The sequence below is a fragment of the Cynocephalus volans genome, chromosome 5 (assembly GCF_027409185.1).
Source record: "Cynocephalus volans isolate mCynVol1 chromosome 5, mCynVol1.pri, whole genome shotgun sequence".
NCBI lineage: Eukaryota > Metazoa > Chordata > Mammalia > Dermoptera > Cynocephalidae > Cynocephalus > Cynocephalus volans.
In genome coordinates, this window is record NC_084464.1 from 50,923,417 (window position 1) to 50,947,496 (window position 24,080).

Sequence of the window (24,080 nt, forward strand, 5' to 3'; positions counted from 1 at the left end):
CTTGATTTGTGACCTAATATGTGATCTATCTTGGAGAATGATCCATGTGCTGATGAGAAGAATGAATATTCTGAGGTTGTTGGGTGGAATGTTCTGTAGATATCTGCCAATTCCAATTGGTCTAGAGTCTTGTTTAGATCTTGTGTTTCTCTACTGATTCTTTGCCTAGATGATCTGTCTAATATTGACAGTGGAGTGTTCAGGTCCCCTGCTATTATGGTATTAGTGTCTATTTCCTTCTTTAGGTCTAATAGAGTTTGTTTTATAAATCTGGCTGCTCCAACATTGGGTGCGTACATATTTATGATTGTTATGTCTTCTTGATGGATCAGTCCTTTTATCATTAAGTAGTGTCCCTCATTGTCTCTTTTTATGGTTTTTAGTTTAAAGTCTATTTTGTCAGATATAAGAATAGCCACTCCAGCTCGTTTTTCTTTTCTGTTTGCATGGTAAATCTTTTTCCATCCTTTTACTCTTAGTCTGTGTGAATCTTTATGGGTGAGGTGGGTCTCTTGTAGGCAGCATATAGTTGGGTCCTGCTTTTTGATCCAGTCAGCCAGTCTGTGTCTTTTAATTGGAGAATTTAAGCCTTTAACATTAAGAGTTGTTATTGAAAGGTGTTGATTTATTCCTAGCATTTTATTGGTTGTTTGGTTGTCTTAGGTGTCTTTTGTTCCTTGCTTTCTGATTTACTGTTTGGTTTCTTTGTTTGTTGGTTCCTTAGGTTGTAGATAGTGTTTTTGTTAGCTTGTTTTCTCTTCATGAATGCCATTTTTATTGTACTAGCGGGTTTAGATTTTTCTTAGGTTTTTATGGCAGTGGTAGTTATTTTTCAGGAACCAAACCCAGTACTCCCTTGAGGATTTCTTGTAAGGGTGGTCTTGTGGTAGTGAACTCCCGCAGTTTTTGTTTGTCTGAGAAATATACTATTTGCCCCTCATTTCGGAAGGATAGCCTTGCAGGGTAGAGTATTCTTGGCTGGCAATCTTTGTCTTTTAGTATTTTGAAAATATCATCCCATTCCTTTCTAGCTTTTAGGGTTTGTGATGAAAAGTCTGATGTTAACCTGATTGGGGCTCCCTTATAGGTGATTTGACGCTTCTCTCTTGCAGCTTTTAAGATTCTCTCTTTGTCTCTGAGTTTTGCCAATTTGACTATGACATGTCTTGGAGAAGGCCTTTTTGGGTTGAATACGTTTGGAGATCGTTGAGCTTCCTGGATCTGAAGATCTGTGATTTTTCCTATACCTGGGAAGTTTTCTGCCACTATTTTGTTGAATATGTTTTCAATGGAATCTCCATTTTCCTCCCCTTCTGGAATACCCATGACTCGGATATTTGAGCGCTTGAGGTTGTCTGATATCTCTCTCAGATTTTCTTCCATGTCCTTGATTCTTTTTTCTTTCTTTTTGTCTGCTTGTGTTATTTCAAACAGCCCATCTTCAAGTTCAGAGGTTCTCTCTTCAACTTCGACAAGCCTGCTGGTTAAACTCTCCGTTGTGTTTTTTATTTCGCTGAATAACTTCTTCAGTTCAGCAAGTTCTGCTACATTTTTTTTCAGGACATTGATTTCCTTGTATATTTCCTCTTTCAGATCCTGTATACTTTTCCTCATTTCATCATGATGTCTAGCTGAGTTTTCTTGTATCTCATTCAGTTTCCTTAGAATTATCACTCGAAATTCCTTATCAGTTATTTCAAGGGCTTCTTGTTCTATAGGATCTAGAGTATGAGATTTATTAACTTTTGGTGGTGTACTTTCTTGATTTTTTGTATTTCTGGTGTCTTTTTTTTGGTGTTTATTCATTGTGGCAGGGGGTTTCACAGTCCACCGGTTTAAGACTAATGACTAACTAGGATGTTGCTGTGGTTGCCAATTTGGTATGGCTCCCGCCGTGACTGCTCAGTTGGCCTCTAGTGTCTTGTGTGTGTGGTTGCCTCGGGTCTTGGGCTTCTCCGGGGATCCACCTTTCTGGTCAGCTTGTACTCTGCTGGGCTGGTGGATCACGTACCACAGGGTGTGTGATCTCTGTTGAGCTTTCACTTTCTGTACAGGACTTCTCCCCGTTCAGTGTGCTCTGGCCCAGGCTGTTAGATCGTGCAGTGGCGACCCCACCGGGTGTGTGGTTTCTGTCGAGTCTCCGCCTCCCTGGCCACACGTCTCCCCCCTCTGTGCACACTGTGCTGGGTTGGGGCGTGTCTTCTGCACCCCTCGTCTATCAGCTGGGCCTTCAAGACCCTGCTCAGCACCGCCTCGCCCAGGAAGTCTACCAGGTTTCTGCTAGGCACAGACGACCAGTCTCTCTGGGTGCCTTTGTAGCACTGTGTAGATCTTTCTCGGGTCTTGTTCACCTTTGTATCCCCCCGGTATAAACCGAGTCTAGTGCCCGCCTGCAGCCTGCTCTCCGGCAGGTTCAAGCAGACCTGGGAACTCTCCTACTACACTATTCCCAACCAGAAATTCGTTAGGCTTTTTTCCAAACTGGTGGTCGCAGAGATGGTATCTGCCTCCCAGTAACAGGAAGTTTACCGGGGCCGGAGTCCAGGGTGTGGTGGAGTGACAGTCGGCCCGCCAGTACTTCCTAGCCCTCCCAAAACTGGTCGGGACGCCCCACACCCCCAGCCCTGCCAGAGAACCGTGGAGGGAGTGGGAGAGGAGGCCGGCCCGCAGGGTCTGGAAAGCCCCGCGCCAGGCCAAGCAAATGGGCTCAGTGATGGCCAAGCAGGGCGGAGCTGCCCGCACCTGGGAAAATGGAGGCAGCACCGGGGCAATGAGTGGCCTGGTGGTGCAGGCGGGGAGCCGCGTGGGCATCCACCCCCCGAACAGAGCTTTGCCAGGGATCACTCACAGTGCTGTGCCAGGTCGGGCGCTCGCTCTGTCTCTGGTTTGTTGCCTTCCGTGTTCTCGGCGCTGCCGCCTCGGGCTGTTCAGTCGCGGCGCCGCTCCGGCGCTCCCAGGAGTCTTCTTTAATGCCGGCCTGAAACCTCGAATCCTGGATAGGGCAGCTGGCCGCCTTCAGTGCGGCCCCAGCCTCCGGGATCCTAGCTGCATCCACAGCAGCCCTGGCGCCGTGTTCCCTGTTTCAAGACTCGCTTTTGCAGCTAAGAGTCAGTTCTTTTCCTGCTCCACACTTCAAAGCTGTTGCCTGTAAATGAGGCAGCCTCTCCTGCCGGGGGCAAAGTGGCGTTGAGCCCCCACGACCGGCCAGCAGCAGCAGTCCTCCCTTAAGAGATGGCCAGAGAAAGGTCCGCAAGTTTCCCGGCTGCCTGAGGCCCAGTGGCCACCTTTTCCACCTCAGCTACTCCGCGCCAGCCGCCGCAGCCGCCGCCATCTTGAACTCCAAAAAACCCACTTCAACTCTTTGTTTGATGCACTGCCTAGCAGCAAAATATTTCTAATTGGATATACTTCTATTAGAATTAATGATCCTCAACTTCTCATTTTCCTTTACAACTTTTTATAAGATACCTGAAAAAATAACTTTGAGAAAAGTAATCAAAACAATTTTCCCCAGTTGCAGGATTCTAGGTCCTTTTCTTATCCAGAATATTGTCAAAGTAGTTTTGTAAAAGAGAAAAATAGACGAGGTACACCAATTTTGTTTAAATTTAAAAATAAGTTTTGGAGCAATCTGGAAGACATAATAAGAATATTCTAGCAATTATGACTCACATTTGTGATAATAATAGTATGGCATGTTTTATTTTGTATCCTTCCTAATAAGTCTGGAATCAATTTGATGGATTTTTGACTTTCACATCCTCGAAGATCTGACAATAATTTTAGGAAAACTGAATGTCAGAATTAGTGATGGTTCTCTTGAAGCTTACTCTGTGGGATGTCAGGATTCAGAAGATTGCTTTCCTATGGGTCATTTCTGCAGGATTTGGCAAGTCAAAGTCAAACACATTTATATCAAAATCTAAGTCTGCTAAATGATGGTACATATGTGTACAGCTACTTGACTACGCCAGTTGTCACCTGCCCGTAATCCTGCCAACTGTACCAATTGTCGAGCTAGGGCTGGGTCTGGAGCTCACAGACCCCTCAAGCCTGTTGACAGACTGGGTCACAAACCTTTCACACACCAGTCTGGGTCACAAGACCTCTCAAACGCCAGGCTGCATCAACAGACCCCTCACACGCCAGGCTGGGTCAACAGACCCCTTACACGCAGGTCTATGACCTAGGTAACCGGCAAACAGGTTCGGGGAAGCTGTAGGTTGAAAGGCATGGTCACGCAGGACGGTGGACGCCCGAGGCAGATGCCAGCCAAGGTGGCGGCACTACACATGCACACCAACTCCACCTCCCCACACACAATTTGTTTACTGAACCACCCCCTACCAGCCCTGAGGCGAGGGGAGCCTGATTAAATTATCCTATTTTCCCAACAATATGGAAAATTGAGAAGGAATTTTATCTACATCCTTAATTGGAACTAACTTCAATTATTATCCCTGCTTAGTGTCCTTCAATTGAATATCATCTTATCATCTGTCCGTATAAAGGTTTGCTCTCTGAACAATGGAAACTATATAACCTAAAATGTCTGCCCCCTCTGCTTTTCTTTTCTTTTCTTTTTTTTTTTTTTTTTTACTTAACTGCAAGAGAAATCATAGCTAAATTTAGTCCTCAGAGGCAATAAATAACTCATCACAGTTGTCTAGAATATCCAGTTTTCATATTTTAAATTGAATTCAAATTTTATTCTCTTTTCCTTTTAAAATTCAGTCTGGCTTAAAATTTCTAAGTCTGCCAGGTACCTAACTGAAATAAAATGTTATGGTGCAAAAGGGCTAACAACCTTCTTGAAAATTTATAGCAGTTTATTCAAATGTCTTTGGGGAAAATCTTTTTTTATACATACTACATACCTCAAGATTATAGGTAAGCTAAAAATACCTTTAACTATCCTGTGTTCAGACAACGAGGACACAGAGAGTAACAACATACCAAGCAGAATTCAGATATACATTTGTATGATTTTGTTTTTATAAAGAAACTTATCCTGTCATACTTGATTGTGATAGTTCTCAATGCAATCTTTTAGTTTAGACATCAAGATCAGTAACAGCCACAAATCTGAGGACAATGTCACTCAGAGTAGAGATGCTGAAGCATGGATGTCTAGCATTAGGTATATTATTTCAATTTATTTTACAGTCCAATATCATTTTCTCCACATTTTGAAGATTTTACAGTTCTCTCCCTGGCCATGAAGATCTTTTGCTGTTAGAAGTGGCAAGATTCCAAATGGCATACCCCAAACAGAATCAAATTACTTAACGAAGAGTTTTGGCTAATAAGACTCCTATCTTCCCCCTCCTAGCTTGAAAACAATACAAGGAATAGACACAAAGTCAGTCTGCTAAAAAATGAAAATATCTATCAGCCTGATTACTAGAGAATAGCTCCTGTACTTAAAATGATGGCCAAAACTGACTTTGTGCTAGTTTCTCCTAAGTGTATTCTTGATTTAGAGGATAAGCCCCGGCGATATATCTGAGTTATTATCTCAGTTTCTTGCGGGAGCAGTTTTACTAGGGCTAATCCTAGGCCTCTTTGCCCTTTGATTCATTTCATCCTTTCCCCTTCTTTGCTCTATGTTGCAGAGATGCTGAGTTCTAAAGACAGCATTTTGCCAGGACCTTGTTTAGCTGGTATCCGACTGGGAAGACAGGGAGGTGGAGAAATACCCTGGTTTCTCCCTTCCTCGTGCCTTTGGATCTCCTGCCAGTGGCACCTACTAGTCCTGTCTGTGGATTGTAGTGGCTTCCTGTGGATAATCTCTGGGTTACCTCACATCCCTTCTGGCTTCTCAGATTCTTCCATCACCTATGCAACAAAATCACCTGCATTGAATTTCCTCAGTTTTAAGTAGTTGAGTGGTTTGTTTTCCTGGTTGGATCCTGACTGATACACTCAGCTAAAGTTTAATAAATGCTCTCAGATATCATCCAAAACAGAGAAAAGTATAAAGCTTTTGTATTATTTTTCAAAGTTACAGGCAAGACATTACCCATCTTCTCACCCAAGATCACTTAAACAAGTAAACATGCATTTTACATTCAATTCAATGCCTGTAAGTTTGCTCTCAGAACAATGAAAACTATTTAACTCAAAATGCCAAAATGTTCCCTTGTTTTCACTTGTCTGCCCAAAGAATTATAGCTAAATTTCATCCATGATAACAATAATTAACTCATCCCAGTTGCCTATCATACCCCTCTTCTTTCTTTTCTTAAATTGGGTTTACGTTTTGAAAACTTTTTTCTCTTTGACATTTTTGTCCAGATCTGTATGTATTTTAACGCTGTAAGTCACTTCAAACTTTTTTGGAAAATAGCTGGTATTTATAGCACTAATACAAACATTGCTTTCTTACTAAAAATCCACTCTACATTTGGATTTTATGAAGAAATAATGAGTTGATATTTTGTAAAAACAGTACCTACTCATTATATTCATGGAGATAGAACAAGTTATACAGTAGTAGCAAATTAACAAATAGCACCAGAATATCAGAGGCTTAAAATCAAAAAAGGTTTCTTTCTTATTTACTTTATTTGTCCAACATGAACATGGTTTCATGGTATACTTGACACTCAGATACCAAGGCTGGTGGAGGCATAAACATCTTAAGAGGCCACCATCTCAACGTGAAGCTTCAGGGTTTGCCAGTACAGGAGGGGAGATTAAGGACTGCAAACCAGTTCCTAAAGGCTTCAACCCCAAAGCAACATGTCACTTTCACTCACATTTCATTGGCTAGAGGAAGTCATATGAACACTCTTAACTTCAAGGAAATATGTGCCAGAAGAAATAAACCGAAGTTTCGGTGAGCACAGACAATCTCTACCACACAAATTATTTTAAAAATCCAGACACCACAAAAAGGAGTAAAGACGAAAGTGAAAATCTCCCAGTTGAAAGTAACAGTGTTAATGCTTGATAAATATGTGTACACTTCAAAAGTTCATAGAAAAAGAGAATTAGAAGATAATACGAATCTTTCCATGAACTTTTTGAAGACTCCTTGTATTGTTTAAATATTTCTTTTTACATATATACAAATGGAAGAATAGAAATACTTTTACCAAAACAAAAGCATGTCATACATATCACTGTTAACTGAAAATGTTTAAATTAAATTCTATTTGACTTTAATAGGAGAAAAACGAAACGGGTAAAACTAAAGAAATTGATGAGCTTCAGATATGTTTCTCCATGGTAAGAGATATACATCTTTTTGCTAAAAGGATCTCTTTAGAGTTAAGAAAAAACTCACAGAAAACATTAAGGGACTTGGATCATTATGTTTTTTAACTATGTAGTTGACATTATATGCAGTATATAGTACATATGAGTAAACAGACACACGCACATATAGATATATACAAGGTTACTTCAAAAAGTTCATTGAAAAACAGAATTAAAAGATAACATAAATCTTTCCATGAACTTTTTGAAGTACTCTCATGTATGTGTATAGACATATATACAAACTATATATTTGTATAGACAGTATCTATTCATTTCTTGCTACATTTAAATAAATTCAATTCTTATCACCAGTGCTTTTGTAATAATGCTTCTCAGTTCCTGAGTTCTTTATTTCAATTTCTCTTAGTTAAGACTTCGTCAAGCAATTTTAAAAAAGGATATCTAGGTGCTTTTTCTCTCTAAATTCATACATGATTAAAAATTTCGTCTGCTGCTTTTGTTTTTTAAGGACAACTTGAGAATTTGGTTGGGTATAAAATTATCAGGACACGCACTATTCTTGCTTCAGAACTTGTTCCATTGTCTTCTGGCACTGAATGTTGCTGTGGAAAAGTCTGAGAACAACCTCTTTTATTTTTATTCATAGTTGACCTGTGTTTTCTGACCGGATGTCCACAAGGCTCTTTCTTTAGGTTTAGAATTCTGTAACTTCAATACAGGATGTCTTGGGGTTGAGTTCTTTCCTTTTTTTCTTTGACACAGTTGTGTCCTTTCATCTGCAGATTCGAGTAATTACAAATTTCAGGAAACTTTTTTCTTTCTTTTCCTCTCTATCCATATTTTTTCTATTGCCTTTGTTCTTTCCTCTTCTTCAGGATTTCTAATTATGCATAATTGGTTTTCCTTTGTCTCTTTCTAGTTATCACCTTTTCTCATTATTTTTTATGTCCTTAGTAATCTTTCAGCCACATTTTTTCTTCTTGTTTCCCCTCCTCCTCCTCTTTCTTCTCCTTCTCCCCCTCCCTCCTCTTTCCCTTCTTTTTCTGTTTCTTTTTTTGCTTCCAATGGCACTTTTATCTTTTTAATGGATTTCTTTCTCTTTCATTTCTTTCCCATTAAGTTTGCTTTTCTATGTCTTCTCTTGTCTTGTGATCCCTTTATTTGAATCCTTCTATAATTTATGCTATTTTTTGAAATTTAGATTGTATTTAGGTAACATAGTTAAGAGTATGAAGAACACATCCTCTGCTCCCTGATGTTATACTTCAGATGCATGTTTCTTAGCTCCGACCTCTACTCAATATATATAGATAGGTCTTGGGCAGTTTTATTTCTGAAAATTTCATCTTTGAACAAGACCATTTCTTTCCTGAAGTGTAGTCTAGGGGATGGATGAGGTAATATTCACATTAGGTTTGTGTCCTGAATACTTTCACATTATATCTATTGTGTCTTTCATTTTAAGAGCATAAATTTTCCTCAATATTTTTTACTAATGGATCTGGGATGGTTCATAGTAAAGCCCCTTAAATCGCAAACTACCTGAACTCTACTCACCAAAGGTCATCTTTCTCAGCATGAGCCTAGACCACTGAACATAAAAATGGCTTGTATTTAAGGTTTCTTCTTTGGATCTACCTTTGTATATTCTGTTTCTGTTGCTTATAACAAAAATACCCAAAACTGAATAATTCATAAAGAAATTTATTTCTTACAGTTTTGGAGACTAGGAAATATCAAGTCCAGGGAACACAGCTGGTAAGAGCCTTGTTGGCAGCTAGTGACCCTTCACAGCAAAGCAGGGTGTCACATGGCAAGAACGGTTGAGCAGAGAGAGAGATAGCTCCTCATGCACTCTCCTTTTAAAGCCCTCAGAACCATGCCCACCACTAAACAATCAATTTATTAATAATCCGTTTACTAGGCCACAGTCCTCACAATCTAATCACCTCCTCAAGGCCCCACCTTTCAATTACCACAATAATAGGATTTCCCACACTCAACACTTACAGTGAAGATTAAGCTTCAATGAGTTTGGGGGGACATTCAATCCACCACGACCTTCTATAGTGTAGAATAAGTATTTATATGATATTCCCAGATTCTTCTCCCATACTTGCCTACACTCTTAGATCTCATCACTCTAACCAAAAGATCATTGGATTTGCGATTGAGAATTGTGACCCTTTCTTTAGGGGAAACTTTATCTCGCCTGAGGTTGGAGGACATATGTGTTGGCTCTCAGCACCATCCCTCAGCATAATTCAGATTCATAGTATTTGGCAGGTTTTCTCATAGTTTGAGGTTGTGGCTATTTCCTTGTTTCAATAAAGATGGCTTTTCTCCTCTCTATTTTTCATTTTTTGTTGCTGTTGTTGGTGAATTTCAATAACAGGGAATAGAGTAAAAATGACTTTTATGCTATGTTTAATCAGAGATGAGAATTTTAAAGATCAGAAGAAGAAACTCTGGGACTAAATTTTTATAGCTATAAAGACTGTGTTCCTCTAACAATGTAAATGGAGTGCATACATTTTCACATTCTAATAATGACTGTTACCTACTGATTAATTTATTTAATCAGTGTTTTAGATCTCAAAATTCATGGTTCATGTAATACCACTAAATCAGGTTAGATTAGAGTAGAATGCAAACTCTGTTATAACACAGAATCACTATTTAAAGAACATTGCATATTTCTCATATCTCTCATATACACACAAAGGTACTTCAGAAAGTTCATGAAAACATTCATATTACCTCTTACTTGTTCATATTAAGTTTTATTATTCATGTTATCTTTTTTAAAAGTTTGTCATTTTTTTCTCTTTTTCTCATATTATCTTTTAATTCTGTTTTTCCATGAACTTTTTGAAGTACCCTTATAAAATATGAGAAAGAGAAAGAAATGTCTGGAATATAGTAAGGGCTCAAAATTTACGTCCTTTCTTTTATACCTTCTAGGTATATACAATAGATATGAGAAGAGGTTAAAATCGTCAACAGTTCTTTAGCTAAGATTTCTGGCTGCCTACAGGGATCTAATAATAAGAGAATGCTATTCTTATTGTAATAAGATCAGAGCCAAAATATATTTTGCCTGCTGTGTGTTTTGCTCTTCCCAGGCTCACAAATCTTGCAGTACACTTGCTAATGATATACAACTAATAAATCTCTCAAACAAAAATTTGTGAGGATGTGTTGGTCAGTGTCCCTCTTATGGTGCAGTGGAATATGATTTTGGAATAATAGTTGACACGAAAATCCTCTTGTTTTCCACACACCACACAAGGAGGTCAGGAATTAGAGTGGTGTTAACAAACATAATCATACAGTAAAGCTATTCTTTGCTCCCTGTGCTTATCCTTATGTTATTAGACAACACATCAAGTGACAGCTGTTCCTATAACTCCAGCATAAACTCCTAATCCCACTCACACTCTGTCTCCCAACTCTCCCTTCCACAAGGCCATACAACTCATTCTGAAAGTTTGATAACGTGTGAAGACTGACAGCTTACAAAGCACATCAGCACAAGTCAGATAAATCTAATATACTTTTTATTTCAAGCAAAGAATCAGGTATAAAGACTTCTAATAGCTCTTGGCTAAATCCCATAAACTTTGTTGGTAGACCAATTAGTTGGAAAGTAACCTCTTCCAAAGGGTGTGGAGTATTACAAATTTTAAAAAAAGTGTTGGTCCTCTGTGTTCTCTGTACCCACCAACAGGCACAGTATACCATAAAATCACTTTCGATTCTAGGCCTGAGACGGCAGATCGTGTCACCTGAAATCACCAGTTCTTCCTCTTCCACTATTTCAACAAAACTATTAGTGAATGCCTGATCACTTAGTACTTGCCAGGTGCTGAGAAAATAGACATGAACAAGGCAAAAGTCTTGTCTTCAAAGAGTTGTCACCTGAGAACTCTAAGGTATTTCCAAATGTCATCTAATTTAATTCTTACCATGCCTCTAGCAGGTAAGTATTATTTCCCCTTTACAGGTTAGAAAGTACAGTACAGACTGCTTGAGTGACTTTTACAAGGGCATACAGTTGGCAAAAGGTGGAGCTAGGAGTAGAAAAGGAGGTCTCCAAAGTTGGTGCTCTTCTGCACTACCTGGCAGGGATGGGTGGTGGTGGTGAAGAAACCAAAGAGTGGTGAAAAAATCAAAGAGTGGACACCAACAGTGACTGGAGGAAGTCACCTGATGGCTGACTTGGAAAAGGAAGCCAGGCAGGAAGAAAGCAAGCCACCTACCAATGAGACCCTGAACCCTGCCAATTGATGGCACAGAGTGTTCTTTTCTCACCAAAGATCCCCCTCCACTAGTTTCCCAGCAAATTTGGTACACTAGATACAGCACATCATGTTCCTAAATCCATGAAAGTCAAGAGCTACACCAGGTACCAACTGTATATAAGAAATTACATGCTAGGTCAGTTGGACACTGTATTAGTTTGCCAGGGCTGCACAACAAACTGAATAGTTTAAACAACATAAATTTATTGTCTCACAGTTCTGAAAACTAGAAAACTAAAATCGAGAGGTTGGCAGGTTTAGTTCCTCCTGACGGCTGTGAGGGAAGGATCTGTTCCAGGCCTCTCTCCTTAGCTTGTAGGTGACTGTCCTCATGTTCACATAACATTCTCTCTACATGTGTATCTTTCTCCAAATTTCTATTTTTTATAAGAACACCAGTCATTTGGATAAGGCCCACCCTAATGACTTCATTTTAACTTGATTACCTCTGCAAAGACTCAATATCCCAATAAGGGCACATTCTAAGGTCTGGGGGTTAGGACTTAACTATATGAATTTGGGGGTGGGGGAAGGACACAATTTAACCCATAAAAGACACTGTGAGGTTTTGATAGAAAGAACCCCAGATACTATTCTCTTCTCCAAACTGGTTCTCACAAGAGGCCCATGTTAATCTAGTGATTCACTTTGAGCAGCATTATGACTCCTTAAAATAAATATTTAAATGGCACTTTTATCAATGAAGGCCATTTCTAGAAGGAGGGTTCAAAATGATCCCTAATTTTGTTAATTCAGCACAGCTTTTTTCAAAATACAGGTAAAATACTCATGCTCCAGAGACCTCTATGATCTACTCCTTACCACAAAAAAATGATAATAATTTGAGGTGACGTATATGTTAATTAACTCGATTTAGGTTTTCCACATTGTACTCACAAATCATAACATCATTTTTGCCCCATTAACATATACAACTATAATTTGACAATTTACAATAAATAAATTAATAAATAAGCCACTCCAACCTGATGATAACCAGCCCTCTCCACACCACGGGCCAAAAAGGAAACAATGAGGTGAATGTGGCTGGGCATTAAATTTCCAAGAAAACAACAAAGCACTTTCTAATAATTACAGTTATTCATCAGTGAACTCCTGTATTTCTAATCATGACACAAAAGCAGAAACTGTAAAATAAAAAGATTGTTCAACTATATTGAAAAAAAAAGAGAAATCGAAACAAAAAGAAAATTTATAAAATGGGAAAATATTTACTAAATATATGATAAAATTGAAAAGTTATCATCCTTAGTGTTTATTCAACCAGTAATCATTTACTGAGCACTACTACATATCAGGTTTTGTTTCTAGGTACGGTGGATGTACAGTGAGCAAAACAAAGTTCCAGTCCTTATGGAGTCAATAAATCAACAAGACCTACCCTAACACTCCAAGAGAAACAAATAAAGGACATAAACAAAAACAGAAGTGCAAATGACCAATAAAGATGTAAAAGAAGTCGGTAATAAAAACAAGATTTTTCTTTTTTTCCTAACAAATTGGCAAAACTTTCAAATTTTGTGGTGTTGACAAGGGTGCAGAACATGGATCTGCTCACATACTTCCCTGGGAGTGGGTTTCAACCAGCCTTCTTAACGGTAAAGCCCAAACTGCTCCCATCTTTAGCCTGAGCACATTTAAAATGCTAAAATGCACATTCTTGGGCTTCACTGCAGAATGTCTGAATCCACAGACCAAAAATGGAATCTGAGAAACTGCAGCTTTTCACTACCACAAGGGTTCCTAATGCAGGTTATCCGGGACCATCCTTGTGCACAGAGTGCTCTAGACCATGGCTGGGACCTCAAGTTAGGGAGCAAGTGGTCCTAGCCTTGAGACTGTGCATGGCCTGATAATCAAATGCAGAATGGCTTGTTCAATTAGATTTGATTAATTCATAGAAATATTTCAATTCCAAGACGGAAAGGCATCAAATCATACTCACTACTGGTGGGCTTTGGCACTGAGTCACATACCGTTGAGCTTTTACAATATTTATTCTCTTCGGCCCAGCAATGCAATTTTCAAAAATTTACCCTAAGGACATAATCAGGTTTTATTCAAAACATTGGTAGGACTGCAGAAATTATTTAAGAGCTCTGAATAAAAAAGAGGATGAATAACTCTTAATAACTTTTCATTAAAATGGTGGCTATGGATAAAGAACATGAAAGGAAACAGCACTCTACTTCGTGTCCCACATACTCAGACTTTGTTTTGCAAATGTTTTCTCGTTACCATGGCAACTTCTGGATTTCTCTGTGTAAATGGGAAATTGAGAAACTCATTTTTTTTTTAAACGATTAGTGTGTTCTTTTTATCCTGGTAAGCTCATTCAGTGCTGACAAATTACATTCTGACAGCTAGGTTGTAATCCAAAACATGCTTTTTTAAAGACTGCGAATATAAAGAATTTCCAGGGATTGACAGTTACTCTTATATATTTTAAAAAATATATATTTTTTACTTTATTGGTTATGCATACTCATGGGGTACAAAGCTGATCATCACCACTTGTGCCCACGATGTGACAGCCAGATCAATACTATCAGCATGCCAATTGCCACATATTGCGATTATTCCCCATGTCCCCCACCCAATCGCCAACCTTCCTCCCTCTTCCCCCATGTATATTTTTATGTGTTTGCTTTCATTGAATTCAAGAGATAAACTAATGTGCTAAATACTCACTACACTTTTTAAATAATTCAGAAATATATCCTCATTTGAAATATTTGACACATGTCAATTTCATTACTGTATTCACGAAATGTGCTGTAAAGATAGAACACAGGCTTCTAAATTAGACGTGAAACTGAATCCTGACTCTACCACTTAGTAGTTGTGTGACCTTCGGCAAGTAGTCTAACTCTTTGAGCCTCACTTTCCACCTATAAAATAAGAATCAGAAATAACATACATAAAATGTCTACAATGATGCCAAGTTTATATTGAGCAGGCTCTCAATATAACATGGTAGCTATTATTACCAGAGGAAAAATAGAAGAAAGCACAGAAACATTTAACATCTAAAAAAAATCATGCTTGACACAGGAAAAATGAATAAATTGAATAAAAATTAATGTACAACCAACATTATTAGGATTGGACTTCTTCAGGTTTCAGCTATTTGTAATACTATTACTAGACACTCATCAGTAATAGGAAAAGACTTGGAATTTTGTAAGGTGGTAAAATATGATAGGTAAGCTTCAGAAAGGAAGATCCTATAAACTTTATAAAACAGTAGCGTGAAAATATGTAGTCAGGTAAAGTTAACGCATAACTTGAAACAGCAAATGGCCAAGATTTTAAGCTTCTGAAGGTCATAGTGAAACAGGGTCAGGAGCCTTCTATAACCCATTCAAGATGAGGAAATGTAATCAGCAAGGGCAAGGCCTATATTTCTCTATGGATGAGTAACCTCTGGAGAAAGGTTAGCTGGCATTGAGGCAGGCAGGGAAACCACCTGTTTCCCAATAGCATTTATGAACGTAACTTTCCTCTTACATATCCAGTGGTGAGCAGAACCCACCTATATTCTGTATTTCTTGATTTGCTGTTTATTAAACTGTGTATGGAGAAACAGGACTTAATGGGGCATGCTAAGACTTTCATCGTTACATACCCTAATTTTTAACCTGCCCTTGTTCCTTAATTTTTAATTATTACGACAAATAAGAGCATTACAGATGATCACATGGGCAATACTGAAGCACTGAGCACAAATACAAGATATTGTGAAGCAAAACAAGGTGATTTTTTTTTTTTTTTTTTTTGTCTTTTTCGTGTGACCGGTACTCAGCCAGTGAGCGCAGGGGCCAGTCCTATATAGGATCCGAACCCGCGGCGAGAGCATCGCTGTGCTCCCAGCGCTGCACTCTCCTGAGTGCGCCACGGGGTCGGCCTAAAACAAGGTATTTTGAAATTAAAAACTATGTAAACTTTCTTCAAATGAAAAATAACAACTTAAGAGTCCTTAATCCATATTATATGTGACACATAAAGTCAACCTATATAAGTTAGTCAGTCTAGTGAAAAGTATTGATGCAGAACTGATAAACAACAACAACAAAAACTAAGGTCCCCAAACAATAACAGATGTCAACACCATGCCCGTGCTTTCACTATCTGAATTTAGTTTTTATTTACCTATCTTGCATCTAAGGCAATGCATTCCAGAAGGTGAACATGGGGCAGGAAAAAAGGTCACTTGATGGAGATTTTTCTCGGACTACTTACCCTCTCAGCTTGCTATCCTCACTTAACTGCTTGTCACCAGAGACAAGGTAAAACTCCAAGAGCAAGGTTTAAAAAAGAAAGTGCCAGTGATAACAGTAAACCGTTCATTTGGTGAACTGTTCCCACACCACCACCACTGCCCCCACCACCAACACCACGACCACCCCATTCCTTTTACTGCAGTGTAGCTGGATGAGAGCTTCATGGCCCACCATCTCCAATCAGTACCAGTTAAGGTTTGGGCCCCTGACCAAGTTGGGTTAATCCTGACTCCTGCCTAGAATTCCCAGATAAAATACAGGAATTCAGTTCAATTTGTTTTTTGTTTTTTGGCTTTTTGCATAGTACGTTTTTTATTGGTTATGAATATTCATGAGATACAAAGCTGATTGTCACCACTCATGTCCAAGATATGATGGCCAGATCCATACTGGCAGCATGCCCATTACCACAAATTGTGATTATACCCCATGTCCTCCACCCAATTATTCCTGACCTTCCTCCCCACCCCCCTTCCCCCACTACACTTTGTATCCCTAGGTATGTTCTCTCCCTCTGCAAGTCCAACACTCCACTGTGGTCCTTTCTTTCCTTCCTTCTTTCTCTCTTAGCTCCCATTTATGAGTGAGTACATTTATCCCTCTGAACTTCGCTTATTTCACTCAACATATTTCTCCAAGCTCATCCACAAATGTCAGATAAACAATAAACAATTTTTAGCATAACTATGTCCCAAATATTGTACTGAGACATATTTATAATACACACTATGGTGATGTCCCCAGATCTGCCAGTAATAGCTTGCAAATGCATGGAGTACTTCCTGTGTTCCATGCATTGTTCTAAATGCTTTGTAAATATTAACTCACTAACTACATAAAAATATATGGATATGTAAACATATGCCAACATACAGATGATCTGAGGACAGGAGAATAAACTGTGAAATTTTAAATTTCAAAAATTATGCAAAACTTTCTCTAATGAACTTTCTACATTTAATAAGTTGTTATTGATTATCTGCAAACCAAGGTGTATAAAATTAAAAAATATGAAAATGAAAACTAAAAGGCAGACAACATAGTAAAGTAGAAAAAAGCAGTGGGTTGGAAATCCAGAGGTCTAGATTTCAGTCTTTGCTCATTAACTAGCTGGGTGACCTTGGTAATGTCTCCTCATTTCCCTATGTGCAACATGAGATTTGGATGAGATTATTTACTATTGCACTTTATAATATTGAAAAATCAATTTACAGAGAAAACTTTATCACCTCTGCAATCATTCTGTTGGTGTCTCCTAAGAAAAGCAAATTCAAAGCTTCTTCCTCTGTGGTAGCCTGATGAAGAGACAGGTTTTTCAGGTGAATGTTCTGATCAGGGTCCTCCAATATTGTCACTTTCCTAGGGAAATGGGAATCAAGCAAATCAGATACTGCTGAGAATTAAAGAACGTGAAAACTTTCCTGCAGGTGCATTTTTAAAAAGCTGATGTCTTGAACTTATAAAACAGAATAACACACAAGATTCCAGACAGTACCAGATTAGCATCAAACAAGGATATTCCCCTAACAGTACTATCAAATAGCTTTAGGGCTGAAAAATATAGTACAAACTCCTGATTTAAAGCCACCTGTCATTGTAATCCTCTGATCACTAAATCATCTTAAAATGTATATTCTTACTGAATTAAAAATGCAAATAGACAATAACTTTCTACCTATATATCAAGAAACAAGGCCATATTGTTTTTTCTGTGTCACAATTCAGTTTCTTATATAGGTAACACACTAATCCTTTTGTTCAAATTCATATCACTTTCAATTTATATGACATTTCAAACTGGTTAGCTCATCAACTTAAACACGATGAAAACTGAGGCATCTGTTATCCCTCTAGGAGTTATTCGCCTATCGAATTTTCTCATCAAGGTGAGTACAAAATTTGCAAGGAGTCTTATAATAAAGATTTAGTATGTCACTATTATTTTTATGTCTGTCAAATATGTTTCCTGATTCTTTTTCCATTACAACATACCTTTTACTTCCATTACATCCGTATAGTCAGAGCCTTAGATGTGGAATTACATTCATCTATTACAACTACCTTAATGGGCATCCTGGTGCCAACACTATTTCCCCCCAGGTGAATCCTAACCCTGTTTCCAAAGCTGGCTTTTGAATACGCTCCTTAAAATCCTTTTGGGACTTTCTGCAACTGAACAAAATTTGGCCCAAGTCCTCATCCTGTGCTTCTAAGGCCTACAGATTCAAGCAATAAAGTTCCTAGACAGAGTTCCCTTCTGCCTCTTGAGTTTTACCTTCTTGCCTTTCTTGAGAATTGTTAAGGGGAAAAAAATCTTATAAGTCACAAGTTTTGCCAAAGAGTATCTCCAGGTATCTTCACTTGCTTAAAAAACTTAGAATTGATGATGATAAGAAAGGGTGGCATCCTCTAGCACTACTTGTCCTTTAAAAGAATAACTAGCAAATGGACATGTGTCATTTTCCTATTTATAAAAATTTAGAATACCTTAAAAATAACAATTTTGCACATATTATAATTTTTTCATCCTTCCCTTTTGTAAGAAAGTTATCTGAACTTTCATATGTAATTTGTGGGCACTTAAAATACTAACCACAGGAAGAAAGTGTAGCTCTACCAGCACATCTGTGACCAATATGTCATTAATAATGTACTCCTTTGCCAAGTTTTGGACTCCTTTTCGTCTCTTTCAACAATACCAGCAAAGATGAAAAAAAGATCTCTTCCCTTAATGAAAACAAGTGTAATTTATTTATTTTTCAACAAGACTCATAAGTCAGCTTATTAAAAACGTTTAAGAGTTCAAAAATGCTTGGAAAACATGAAGGCATTTTTAATTGAAATGGATGAGTTGTGTTCTATTTTTAGGAACCCCTGTTATTCCTTAAACTTCCACCCTGATCCTTCTGAAGTACTCAAGAAGGTTTGGCTAAATTAAATCCCAAGGGACACAAAAGTCAGAATTCTTCCTAAATCCACAGATTCTGGGGCTTAAAGGTGAAAGAAGTTAGGTAATATTAGAAGATAAAGTCATGAAATAAATGGTGAGATGGTACATTAAAAGTGAGAAAAAAAAAGATAGTTATTTTTCAACATGAAGTCAGAAATGAACTCTCCAACACACACACACACACACACACACACACACACACACACACACACACACACACACACACACACACACACACACACACACTGGTGCCAGGTCTCATTCCAAGAGATTCTGGTTTGATTGGTCCAGGGCACGGGTCTGGGTATCAGAATTTGCAAAAGCTCCTGGTGATTCTAGTGTGCAGACAAGGTTAAGAGCCACTGACTTCATCTTTAATAACTCTTCAAGTTGACATATGAGGAAGAGGTTTCTAAGTTTCTTTATTTTTACTTTATATCCAGCTCTACCACATGCCCAAAGGGGAAAGTTACTTGTCTTATTGGTTGTAGCTAAAGACACTAATGAATCACATCTACTAATAGGCAAGGCCACTGTGAATTTAAAAAAGACTTATCTTTCTATGGGAAGTTTCTTTTCTAACTCCCTGACCACACAGTTGGTGGGTAAACTAAGCCACACAACATTAACCACAATAATAGCTAATGCACAACTGGGCATTATATATCTACCTAGACATCCATAGGGTTTATATCATCACTGAATCAAAAAAAAAAAAAAAATTAACCGATAGGAAGCACAGATCATACACAAATCTCTCACAATTACTTCACTGAAATAGAAAATGCATAAAATAAGCAAGTATGTAATTCTAAGCACGCTCACTTATTAGACAACATAAATGGGTTTAGGATTTAGGATTACATTTAAGTAAAATAATTACAAGCATAAGGTAGAGAGTGTGTGTTAAATGTCTTCAAGGGTGTTTGGCTAAGTTACTTTCTTCTACTAAATCATTCAGAGCCTTTGATCTCCAGTGTGGCTACTTCCGAATTATTACACTTCTATATTTACTTCCAGGTGCTTGTCCAGCTTTGTCACTTAGATCAAAATAGAGTTTGTACATGTCCCTGTTTTTTCTTTGTAGAACTTTCAGCTGTTTTTGTAACCCATTCCTATGCATTACTCTGACTCGTTTCTGGTATCACATTTCTCTCACTGTTTTTTGATTTCTTGCCCATGGAGGTTTTGAAAAGTAAATAAAAAGCCAGGTTGGTAGTGTCCAAACTAGTTTGGCTTCTTTTATGGCTCTCTCTCTGCTTATGGCTCACTTATGGGCATTCTATAAAGGCCACCTATGGCATCCTTCTGGAATCTTTCAGGCACAATCTTCCTTCTTCAATCAGGGTCTCTCTTGCCAGATCTTCTCAGATTTTTTCCTAGTTTCTGCCTAATCCCTTGGCCATGAGGCTTTGAACTTTCCCTGATTGCCCTGCCTGTCCTCATTGAAAATCCCGTTTCACTAAGGTTGCAGCCAATGTGTCAGCCCCACCCACCCTCACGCTTTTGCTCATAGAGCCGGCCTGATCCACGCCCCGGGTACTACCTCTCGCATAGGAGAGCTAACTGGGGAGTGAGAATGTTTTTGGTTTTGTTTTTTGTTTTATCTGCAAAGTGTGCATTTTTAATTTTAAGATAATGTCTAACATGTTGCAGGGTGAGAATGTTTTAAACTCTACTGCCAATGGAATGGCTTTTCAAACTTGGAGGGAATAGGGACCATTAGCAAAAGTTTCTCATCAAGTTGTTTCTTTCCCTGGCTCACTCTTTCCCTCTCTCTCTCACAAATCAATAGCTATTTCCTGAATCCTTAGTCCACCATTTGGTTCTGACTATAATTTTCATGGGCTTGAAAGAAGGCTTTATTAGAGTTTCTTAAATAAACATCCTAATTCCAAGATGGAAACCCCCCAAACTATTTATTTGATTCTTTTTTAACAGGCCTGTGAATAGTTCTCCTTACAAAACGTTTCTAAAATATTTAGATTTCAGGCAAAAAGTCACTGATAGCCTTAACTTGGACACCTAAGTGGAAAAGTTCTGCTAAGTATACTCGGCCTGCTTAATGATGGGGAAGAAGCAAGCTTTGTGTTTTCTCAGTAAACAGAGAATCTTTTCCATTTGGCTGAGTAGTTGGAATTTGTAGGCTCTTTTTAACTTACTGGAAGACATAAAGAGAGTAAGAGCCAAGCTCTTGTTCTCATTAATGGAAGCCATCAATGAAGAACCGCCCTACCCCACACCCTACCTCTACAACATTCCAACATTACCAGCTTTCTAAACAAACTTTCCAGGAGTTACTGCAATGAACATGGCTTCTCATTTTTGTGTTTTAGACAAGCGTTGCCATGGTGATTCCTATTTTCTATCTACTTGCAAATGTCCAATATTATTGCCAGGTTATGCACTGTACAATGACACCATGTCTAAGGGGGTGCCATTCATATTATGGGTTTGTATATTTATTATGACAAGTGCCTGTCAAAGTACAGTAAAGTATCTTCTAACAAAATCAGCATATTGGGACAATTTTCCAAAAGATGGCAGAGGTGCCTTTTAATAAGTCACATAAAGGTGACTAGGGGTCATGCATATTAGAGGTCGCCCTTGATCTGGAGCAATATCAATATCAGGGCCTCATGAAAATAAGAGGGAGTGCACCAGGTTCTTGTAAATAATTTAGATATGTTTTACATGTTGTAAACAGTCCCCAAACTATCCATTTCAATAAAGATAATCTTCTCTACTTTATCAGTTCTCAATCTTTTTTTTCCCCCCTCTCCAGTACACATCTTCTCTGAAGCTCTCCACAGTGAAGATTTGGGGAAAAGGGGAGATGTAAATTTTTAGGAGTGACTGTAGGGGGACCCCTTCTTCCTACATTTAAATAATTTCAAAGGTAGATTTTCTTTGGATTGATTACAAACCTTCTAAAAGGTTTTCTCTATTATAAAATACAAATAGTTGATATATATCACTTAAAGTTTTACGAACCTACAATACTTTTTTGTGTGGGGGTGACCTAGACAAAATGGGCTAAAAGTAATGGACATTTTCTATATTAAATTACTATAGAGATATTTTGAAAACTTTCTAATAGCTTCATAAATATTTCTTTCCAGTTTTATTTAACATTATATCTTTTTACTGATAATGAGGAATATAGGTGATCACATGCCATTTTAGAAATTAAGTTATTTAATATAACCTACTAACCTGTAACAACAGTTCTCACTTTTTAAAAAGAGAGATACGGTATACTAATAAATAAAATACTTTATCAGAAAAAGAACAAGTCCGAATTCAAACCTGCAAAATATCAATTCTTGTGACAAATTTTTGTTTCATTACTCATTAATTTCTTGTATTTCAAACTGGTAAATATCTCCTACTAAATATTATCATTATTATTTCTAAGTTATCTATATTGCTAAATTATAATATTATTCAAGTTGGACTCTTGTAAGTTTGATTTCCCAAAGAACTAAACCAGTACCCTAAGGTTATCCTGCTCTCCTAAGCCTGCCATTTCAGAGGTGCTTTTCAACTTTGGCTATATTGGATGTTTTGTTTTGTTTATTTTAACATATGAAAGCTTAAAATGTTATAACTTATCAATCCTTTCTTTTATGCTTGTTCTGTATTTTTTAAGTGTAAAGTCCTGCCCAATTAAGCGATTACAGAAAAATGTACTTTTCTTCTACTATTTTAGGATATGGGTGCATGCAATGAAATGATGGATCTAAATTGATTTTTCTCCTTCATAACTAACTGTGCCTCACAGTGCAGGTTGCCTATATAGGATCTGTCCTCCCCAACAAATATGTTGATATATGTCCTATTAGGCTCTGCTTTCGTTCAGAAAATTATTTCAAAATACTAGACTTTCCAAGACTCTCTTGCAACCAGGGCTAGCCAGTTGACATAATTCTGGTCAGTGACAAGTAAATGAAAATCACTGGATAGCGCTTCTGGGGAAGAGTATTAAAAGAGCAGCCTCATTCAGCACGTGCCTCTGTCCTTCCAGAAATGTGATACTGGAGATGGAGCAGCCATTTTGCATGAGGACTAACACAACTGCTAAGAATGGCTCTGCAGATGGACACAAGTCCCTTGTGGTATTCTGGAAATTCCATAGCAGCCCTGGCTGCCTATCTCCAGAATCCTTACTGTGTGGTGGGATGGTAGTGGGGGAGGGACAAACTATTTGGTTAAACCAAATTGTAAGTTGGGTTGTTATTACATGCAGTTGTTAGTTAATTCACTAACAAAAATGTCTAGTACTATTGACTGAATAACTCCAACTACATTAAACAATTACATGATATAGAATCTGATTATGGTTTATCTGTTCTCTTTTCTTCATCTGTTTAATTCTAAAGTGGTAAAACACTATTTCATTATTAGAGTTTTTACCTAATTTGAATGTATAGTGTCACTAGTTTCCTCTCCTCTACTTTTTCAAACATTTCTTTTCTCTTCTTGGTTATTTATCCTTTCAGATAAACTCTGGAACCATATCTATGTTTTTAAAAGTCTTTAAGATTTTGTTTGCAATTGCATTGAGCCTACATTAATATGTGAATTCCTCTTCAAGGAATTCCCACTGCCCACTCAGGACCGGTTTAATAGCTCATCTATTTAAGTCTTCTTTTTATTTCTCATAGAAAAATGTACTATTGTTCTCACAAAGTTCCTGAATATCTCCTGAGCATTTTAACTTCTTTGGCTATTGTAAAAGACATCTATTTAGCCACTATTTTTTTTTTTTTAAACTGGGTTATCCCTAAGTCTTCCTTCTTAGATTGAGTTAGATAAATACTAAAAGATAATAGGTGGCCAGCCAGCCTGAATAGCATCAGTCTTATCTCTGGTTCATAATAACTAACTTCCATTTTGTAAAACATCTTCAACTACCCTAGAATTCAATCTGAAAATACAAGGCCAATCACAATTAACTGCTGAACCGTACCTGGGCTAACTGTTACGAAGGCTTCAGAGCAGGGAGATTAATAATATACTGTGACCTTCTTCACCTGGTCCAGATGACCTCCTTAGACATCTAATGAAACCTCTTTACCTCCCTCACCTAGACTTCATTTTAAAGGCTTTTCTCCATATGTTTTCCTCAGGGTGGCTGAGGCCTGCTCCCACCTTGGCAGCATGGCCAGCTCTTGGCTAGGTCACAACTTTGGTCTTGCCACATGCCAGTAAAATTAGGAAATCATTGAGGGTTGTGGGAGTAGAGACAAGTGGTGTGAAAGAGCACTAGAGTGGGCAGTGACAGGAAATTAT

At 38.0% G+C, this 24,080-nt stretch overlaps 1 protein-coding gene across 5 annotated transcripts in view; it reads right to left on the reverse strand.

Annotated features, from left to right (window-relative positions):
* The window catches only part of LOC134378048 (kinesin-like protein KIF6), a 336,082-nt gene that overhangs the window by 245,258 nt on the left and 66,744 nt on the right, over window positions 1-24,080 (reverse strand). For 4 of the 5 annotated variants that reach the window (XM_063096971.1, XM_063096970.1, XM_063096968.1 and 1 more), the window contains one exon: window positions 17,065-17,194. The exons of the other annotated variant lie outside the window; for it this stretch is intronic. In XM_063096971.1, the coding sequence (XP_062953041.1) occupies window positions 17,065-17,194 (130 nt within the window). The remainder of the gene's footprint in view (window positions 1-17,064; window positions 17,195-24,080) is intronic. 5 annotated transcript variants of the gene reach the window in all.